Raw genomic sequence first — 8,886 nt, 5'->3', positions numbered from 1 at the left:
AGTTATGATAAGATAAAATTTCGATGGGGATCAAAGAAGAAAAGGGTAGAGCTTTTGGAGGTGATTGTTGATTTTGATGGGAACAGGATAACTTACAAAAGTTATGAATCAATATCAACTATGCTATTTGGCTTGATTGTAGAATATTACATATTTTGACAGATATAGTCTAGAAATTAAGTATAAGAAGACCTATGTATTATATCCCAATCTTTATTGACACAACAAAAGTATTATATGATAACATGTTTCCAACACGATGCTCTTTTATTTACTTGTTTCCCATGTAAGATATCAAAGTAGGGCACTATCATTAGACAACATGCTTCTGAGATATTTCAGTGTATGTGGTAGTGCAAAGGCCTTTGCATCATTTTGGAAAGTTGGAATGGAGTCGATAGCAATGTGGCTTTTTTGTTGTTGTTCATGCAGTACAATGTAACGCAGTAGAGGGCAGGGCTCGATTCAAATGCCTAAACGTCCTAATTAAAGAATTCTGGGATTTTGACTAAGTCATAAATGGTTGCAGGATTACATTGTTTACATCATATATTGCACGTAATAAATGAATATCGATATCCAGATTTGCCCCGGGATCTAACTACTTCTTTCTTGATCATAAAAAGTCAACGACGCTTTTTTTCTACCATCAAACAGATGTACCCAAACTAACGAAAGCTACCAATATTTTAAAGTCGTTCACATCGACGGGCGACGCTATCATAGGATTTTGGTACCTTCCCTTCGCCATCTTTTTTTCGGTCTACGTAGGCCAGACAGTTCCAAGGCTACAGTACGGTCGTGGATTACTAGTCGGCGCTTCATTACCACCGAGTTGCTACATAGGCACAGTCTTGAAATTTTCATTCTTACAAATCAAATCAACCAATTACCTTCTCCCCCGAAATAAATTACACTGAAACGCGAACGCTGATGTAAATAATCATTTCTAGTAACTACTCTGATATACAATATGAAGTCCGTCATTTAAGTTATACGTACACGTAGAGGATAAGCAAGTTACTGTAGATACAGCTTCAAGTTCAGTCAGAGCGTGGATGTTAGCTGCTTTGCACCTAAGCTACACTTGCAAAGGAACTAAAATTAAACGCTCCCTAGAGCTGTGGAACCACTTCTCTGATTTAAACCAAGCGCGCGACTATAACTTGGGTGTCGGTTCACTTCCGTTCTTTGCAAGCAGCAGGGACGGGGGTCATCCATGGTAGCAACAGTCGAATCACATAGTCGCCCAAGTCAGTAGGCAGCCACGTCAGCGGGATCGCGACCCACCGTGCACCCCAGTCTACCTCGTACCGGCTTCTGGGATGGGCAGCACACAGCGCATGCTCCATTGCCATGGCAACAACGGCAGGGTCTTTGTAGCTACCATCGTTGTATCCCTTTTCAACTGTGGTAAGATAGATTTAGTGAGGATGATTAAGGGCAATGTCTAGTTAAAGTATACAGAATACAGTTAGCTAATCTGGCATGGTTGTGAGTGTAAATGATGTCAATTGTACAAGTTTAATCTTAGATCTGTCAGAGATATTATGTCGTAGAGTTTGGACGACGCTGTTTGAGAAATACGCCGCTTCACGATCATTTGTGGTGATATGAAAAACGTTTGCATCCAAAATACATCTCGAGGGGTTCCCCTGGCGTGAATGGAACTTCATGGCCACAGCTAAGCAATCACTCTCTTATTGAGGTCACATGTAGAACCATGTACTTACGTCCCGCCAACTACAAGCTCTTGCAATTCAGACCTCGGTCGCAAGGGCGAGAAGTTGAACCCCAACACAGACACAGCTGAAGACAATCAAACAATAAAGGCTCACTCACTTTCGTCCACGTAGTCCTTCCCGTACTCCACTTTCGTCTTTGACGATAGGGACTCCCACGTGCTATGCAAACTCTTCCTAATGTTCTCCTCCAGCACGATCGACGTGCTGAATTTTTCGGGCTCAATGATGTGCACGCTGATCCCAAAGCACCTCATTCCCCGTCTGTACAATGCAAAAAAATTAAGATAAATATTAGCCAATGAATATGTCTGTGACGTGCATGATAAGAACGTCCACGGATCTAACTGCGCATATCAAAGGTGCAGGCCCTTGACTTATAGTACATGTCCAAAGACATGTTTGTGTCACAGAGGCCACCTCACCTTTGACATTAGCACCCATCACACCGGGCGTGCGCAGTTGGATCCGTGAACACGCTAATTAATGCATCCATCCGACAGGAGAGGAAAGGTAACAAGACTCGTTTATCATATTGGTTACTGATCAAGAACGCTTCCTGGCAAATATGAAAAACACGAACGAGAGGAGGAATCATGATCAATAGCGACCATTAAATTACGTGCAGTGGAGGCGAATAAGCACAGTGCTGTTTGTCAATCAGCAATCACAACAGAGCAACAGCACGCCACTAGCTAGTACTGCAGACGTGGTGAAAACGGTACACATTATAGATTTTCAACGAACAAAACAGACTTTGACGACGATGGTTATAATTATTGGTTTATTGGTTTATTTGTCGGAAATTTATATTAGCACCCATCACACCGCACTTGCGTAGTTGGATCCGTGAGCACACTTATTAATGTATCCAGCCGACAGGAGAAGAAAGGTAATAACAGTAGGGGTGCATATGACAACGCTGAAACCGAATATCAGTTGGTAGAAACTCAAGAAAATCTTATATCACGATAAAAAAATAAAGACCAACACCTGAGTGCGTCTGAAAAGGCTTCGACGCCATATTTAGACACAGCATATGGAGTTGAAAATGGAGCTGCGAACCTCCCTCCAACACTTGAGACGTTGACGACGCGACCACGTGACTTCTTCAGCAAGGGCAGGAAGGTTCTGGTGACGTCAATCAAACCCAGGAGATTGACATTTAAAACAGCCTTGAGAGAAGTTGAAAGATGGATGTTTAACATACCCACCCTACGTCTATCATCAAGAGTTTTGCAAAGCAGGTACAATGTACAAGCTAACGGAGCCTAGAAACGGTTGCTGGAAGGTCATTGAAAACAATGGTGATTTATAAGCCACTTTACGGTTGGAACTGCGCATGCGAGAGGTCAAAGTTTAAGGTCCCTAGGGCCTAACTTGTAATCAATTCCTGTTCCTACTATGCTTGATAAACGTCCAGAAGCGTTCTGTTTATGTCTGAACTTTGATACATTACCGACATTGCGCGTGCGCAGTTCAAACACTGAACCGGCTTATTGGACGAAACGCTGTGGTTCTGTTCATCGCATGCGCAGTTGAATTTCATTAGTTTTACAAATGTGTATTTTGTATCCAACATGTATGTAGTTATGACCATAGGATAGAATATCACTAGAAGATAAATGTATGCATGGCATTTTTTTTACCTGGTATTCTGCTATGGAAGGCCACTCAACGCTCCCTATTGGTCCAAAGATCCCAGCATTGTTCACCAAACCCCAAAGTCCTGAAGGTGACAGGTAGCAGCACAACATTTGATGCGAAGTTTGAAGAGAGAGGCAAGAAGATAAAAACAAATGCACAGAGGGATCTACTATCATAGGAATCGTTGCGCATACCTTTACTCCCCATGCTACTCTTCACCACTAGGAAAGCCTGCTGTACGCTGTCTGAGCTGCTGACGTCCATCTGGATCGGCTGCAGCCGTTCGGAGCAGGACTGCCGTAACTCTGCCACGCCGGCCTCGGTCAGACAGCCCGCGAACACCCGCAGACCCAGCTGGTCCAGCCGCCGAGCCAGCAGGTTACCGAACCCCGTGTCACACCCCGTGATCAGGACTGATTTATCTACAAGCTAGGTACGGTAAAGATGCATAAATAAAATTCTGATAAGCCGGTTCACAATTTGAACTGTGCTTGCATCATCTTTTGGTGTCGTTCCGATATCAGCAAACGTTGTAAGAACCTCTCTGACACTGCTATTCAAAATTCCTGTCCAATTTTGAGGATTAACAATTATCAACGTACCTTTGGAAGCATTTTTCTCTCCCGCCACCATATCCAAACGCTATACATACCCCACGAGGCAGTCAATAGTCCCAACACAGTTAGAACCTCCATGTTCGCTAACTTCCCTCAGCTTGAAACACTAATATTTACGATTTCCAGTCACGTGGTTCTCCGAAGAGAATGACAACAGCGTAATATAAAGCTATTGTTTCCGAGATTTTCTTATCAGTTCAATACTAGACAGGTATTGGCTCAACTTGAGGTAACCTATCAAAACTATTTGTAGCATGACTCTTCGCAAAACATAAGAATGGCTTTGTTATATATTTAAGCTAAGGTGACCTTAGCATACATATATTGACCTTTGTCCTTTGTCATTGGTGACTTATCAGTCGACCATACGACGGGAAAATCATTAACCAGATATGTATATAGACTTGTATTAAGGTTTATAACCCTGTGAGTGAGTTGATCTTTGTAGTTCCACAAAGTATCGCTAGGAGTCGCTGAAGCCCATATACAGTTAACTTTGATTTGGAAGGGCTATTCTCAGACTTTCGTTCTGTTATGATAATCATGGAATATATCACTACACCTGCTTGCCCCACATTCCAGATGTTACTACAACCACTTCTCCCACGTTCACGACCTTACTACTTAAAGCTAAATGAATGAAATAACATACTACGCAAAGGTCCGGGCTGTAGCAGGAGTCTTGTTGAATACGATATAGGAATTTTGATTAATCCTCCGGTGTTAATTGTGAATTCCAGGATTGAAAATCATCTTTTGATTTAGCAGTGGGGTATAAGGTCCCAGTGCCGACGATCTCCAGACAATGGTCGTCGGGATTAAGTCGTAGGCAATGTCGTCTGTGGTTGGGAGTTGGTTGGAGTCTTGCCTCCAAAAGTCGTCTGCGACAGCTGACTATGACTTTAAACAAGTCAAACTCGTGAGAGTCACATTCGTCTAAGATGCGATCAGAGGAGCAAATCGTGGAGCTAGAATAGGATGGATTCCAGCCTACTCCCAACCCAACGCAAAATTTCGTTGGGATGATGGTCAGGATCGGGGGCAAAGCTCCAGGAGGTCCTGGATGTACGACGGCAAGCCTAGGGACTTTAGGACAAGATAATGATACGCTGCCATGACTTTACATAGGCTTGCATACCCAAGAAGCCGGACCAAAACTTCGCATACTTTAAGATTCGACCACCCCTATTTCAGTGCTTTAGGCGGAGGTCTTAATGCAAAGTTGTTGACACCTTCGGTGCCGCCTTCTATAGAACGGGTTTGCGTTTAAGCGTCACGGGGTGCGATCTTTTGCAGTAAGGTATTTGCGTCCCGACATGGACATGGTTGCATGGCTAGCTCCCAACACCAACAGATCATAAGCCATTGCTTGTCACATTCGGTAAACCGATGGCTGGAAAGGCAGGCGTGTGAAGAAAACAACTACATTACAGTTAAGATTTTATTTCCCCCCACTAATGGTAAAAATCGTCTAGAGAGGTTTTATGAATGAGAGTTAAAATGGCGGAGAGTTGTCGTGACCAGGGTCCAGTTGATGACGAGGGGGCAAACAAGACGGTAGAGAGGCGGGGAACTCAAGAGGAAGGTAATAACAGTAAATACATTATCGATTGAATGCAATGCTTTGCTGTTGCTATTTTTTGCGATCAGAGCTTAGTTTCATTTGAATTACAATTTTCAAAAAGAAAAAGATTTCCTACAACAGTGCAATATTTGCATTTGGAGCTAAACTACAAAATGTATCGGTAGGTTTTTCCAAAACCGTGAGCATGATAGTTTCGTCCCCGATCAGATAGCCCCCCTCCCCGGTTTCTAGTTTCGATCAGGGGTAGAAGTGAACCCAGCGTCTATATCATGCACACACTAGCCTCTACCAGGCCCCGCGGATCGCTGGGAAAATGGTAGAAATTGGTCAAATAGAGTGAATTGTATGAAGGTAGTCGGCTACAGAGAGAGGGTCCAATATGCAATCCTAGGCTTCAAGTGAAACCCTGGCAAATATTTTCCCTATAGCCGGCGTAGTTAGTCTGGTAGAGACTATGCACACACATTGTAAAGCAATGAAAAACAACAAAAGTTGACCAAATGGCATAACTTAGTAAGTACACGGAACGTAGATATAACTTTTCTTGAGTGATGTGTTTGAATACCATGGGTGGCGAAAGGTGTGTTTTCGCTCAGGCTCATGTTTGACAATGACAAGCCTGTTAGCTGGTTATACAAGGGCATCATTCGGCCCTGACGAAGTAAAATGTTGATTTATGCCTAGCACACATCGGATGACGTAAATACGGTGTAGGGTGTGAGCGGGACGATAATGGCGAGATTCCTCGTTGTAGTAGCGTAGACAGCTGGACTATGACACTGTTTTTGTCACCGTTCAAATAAAACCTATTATATTTCAAGAAGTTGAGTGTGGACTTACCCCGAGTTAGCACGAAAATGATAGCACGAAAAACGTTTATTGCAACTTCCAAAAATTGTCACAATTTTTAAATATTTGTCCTCGAGTTGTGACAAGCAATCCAACTCCGGCCTAACTAACCGCCCCCCTCCCCCTTTCGTCGAGCATGCGTGCTGGCAGTATTCAGGTCACAGCAAGTCATGAATGGATCATCTGAAGGACAAACATGTCTGTCAGGTTTTAAACAACACAAGACGAGCACCCTGGCGTAACTCTTACAACAGGTTTAGTCGAACTGGTTGAGTTGTGACGACATGTACGTCCTTTTTTTGTTTTCAATAGGCAAGCAGGTTGACAAGAGATTTAAACCTCCTTGCTGTACGTTAGGGGCTGGGTTGGCAAAATGACGAAGAATGGGAGGGGAACAGGCATACATTCATCTAGGCTGTCATTATGCGAAATATGACATGACTAGGATTGAAGATCTCTGGCTGGCCAATTCCCATCACTGTATTTATAGACTTGGGAATAAAATTAAATCATATCTTACTGTCACAAAACCCTTAGAGTTTATATTAATATTTGCATAGTGCTAAGAGGTACATGACCTTAGTTTTGACTTTTGTTAACTTATTTCATGTTCTAAATAATTTACAGACCAGTCCATAGACATAGACGATGTATTCAGTCGGTTGCAGGGATTGGTGCACCGGGCCGAGGCTGTGGTTGACAGGCTGTCAAACCTAGAAACAGACATGGTTACCAAGGCAACGGAAATGGTGACCGTAGTAAGGTGATGACAATTGGCTGATTCATACCTTTTGCGTCTTTTAAAGTTGAAAACATTGAAGACTGTAACTAGCTACATAGAACATAATCCTCAACTCTCAGCGCATTGCAATGCATTTTCAATTCGTTTCAGGAGACGACATTACAGCGATGACGACATCCCCGACTTGTTCCGATCTTTAACGAAAGTAACCGACGCTGGGGATGATGGGAGCAGACGAAACTCCTTACTTCGCACGTACTCCTTAAACGATGAGGACTTAGGTACGTTTGGAGGGCAAAGATACACTCATTATCACAATGACGTCGACGGTTTTATGAGCAAAGCATAAACGCCCATTTGTGTAGGTAATTTTCAACTAATATTGTGGCAAATGTTTTCCAACACAAAAAGGAAGGCATCCCGATTCGTCGGTCGTCTCTGTGGCAATCTGCAGGATAACTGACTTTCTAAAATAAACTCAAACACATGACTTACGTTGTGGGTCAAAAGGAACGTAAGTCTGTACCACTCTGCGTTAGACCTATCTTAGGACAAGTCTCTTTTGAATGGCCCGAGCTAACATTCTGATGTTCTCCTTTAGTTTCAGTTGACTCGATTAAGTTGGAGTACAAAAGGAATAGTTTGGCTCCCGATCAAAACTCTGGGGCTATTCGGAAACAGTTTAAGACAGACTCGGAGAAAAAGGTGTTCTCCCCGGAAAACCCTTGTACAGGTGAGGCTCTGGAATCTTACCTTTATATCTTATCCATTGACACCATTCAGATGCCATATGAGTTAGCAGTAGTAAAAATGTTTTGTCTGAAGATGCGCTGAAAATATTCTAAGTTGCAAGCAACAAACCTTGCTGTGTGATCTGGAAGACAGGGCTCTTATATATATCAAATAGTTAGAACTCGGATAGTTGTCTGTAGGTTGTCTCGGCAAGGATTGGTGCTCTGATCTGATCTCATCCCTCAAACCGTATTCATGAATATATTGTCCTTTTCTTCTTTTGCACAGTTGAGAGGACCAAGGCGTTGCCAACCAAGCCCTACCGAGATAAAACGGAACTGCAGCTGCAGCCCCGCATGGACAGGAGAAACAACCGACTGTGGTTCCAAAATAAGATGGGTGACGTCATACTGCTGGAAGAACACGACATGGAGGAGGTCTTTGAAACTAAGCTTTAGACGTCATAGAACTGTGTGCACACGTCAAGGCTAACGTCAGAAAATAGATGCTATATCAAGCAGAGATCATTGCGTAAAACGCTACAGATAATGACGTAATAAAAATCATAAGAGAACAGCTTACCAAGACAACTGAGATGTTCTATTTGGGACTGGAAAACAAAGTATCACGTGGATGGTCTTTTCTAGCGCATTGAAATGAGTAGATAAGTTGTTTCAAAGAGAAGCAAATCGCATAAGAAAATATTTCCATCTGTACATAGATTTAACGCTTGAGAAGAATGTGATTAAGATATTCAGGTACTCTGTGTAAAGAAATAAAAAATTATATAAACAATTTGGTCGTTGCTGTCAGTGACATTGTCCTGATCTATCTGCATTTCGAGTTAGGTTAGTCAGAAAATGAGAGCACAAATCATTACTAGGCTGGAAGTGACTTCAAGGACTTAAATTTAATCATCAAAAACACAGTGTATTTATGTTGTCTGATACGTTCAAACGCCGACCTCGTGCG

At 42.7% G+C, this 8,886-nt stretch overlaps 2 protein-coding genes across 2 annotated transcripts; one reads left to right on the top strand and one right to left on the bottom strand.

Annotated features, from left to right (window-relative positions):
- Positions 1–1,159: 1,159 nt before the first annotated feature.
- On the bottom strand, positions 1,160–4,253 carry LOC136425515 (retinol dehydrogenase 16-like). Its single transcript, XM_066414392.1, has 6 exons — positions 3,992–4,253; positions 3,584–3,818; positions 3,392–3,471; positions 2,736–2,917; positions 1,843–2,006; positions 1,160–1,408 (listed from the first exon to the last, which is right to left on the bottom strand). Exons 1-6 carry the CDS (start codon positions 4,082–4,084, stop codon positions 1,179–1,181), a joined length of 984 nt encoding a protein of 327 aa, XP_066270489.1. The 5' UTR covers positions 4,085–4,253; the 3' UTR covers positions 1,160–1,178.
- A 1,025-nt stretch (positions 4,254–5,278) lies between these two features.
- On the top strand, positions 5,279–8,680 carry LOC136425504 (uncharacterized). Its single transcript, XM_066414383.1, has 5 exons — positions 5,279–5,591; positions 7,068–7,203; positions 7,333–7,463; positions 7,784–7,915; positions 8,203–8,680. Exons 1-5 carry the CDS (start codon positions 5,495–5,497, stop codon positions 8,370–8,372), a joined length of 666 nt encoding a protein of 221 aa, XP_066270480.1. The 5' UTR covers positions 5,279–5,494; the 3' UTR covers positions 8,373–8,680.
- The last annotated feature ends 206 nt before the right edge of the window (positions 8,681–8,886 follow it).

Source organism: Branchiostoma lanceolatum, chromosome 19 (assembly GCF_035083965.1).
Source record: "Branchiostoma lanceolatum isolate klBraLanc5 chromosome 19, klBraLanc5.hap2, whole genome shotgun sequence".
Lineage (NCBI taxonomy): Eukaryota > Metazoa > Chordata > Leptocardii > Amphioxiformes > Branchiostomatidae > Branchiostoma > Branchiostoma lanceolatum.
This window is presented reverse-complemented; position numbering and strand designations above follow the sequence as displayed.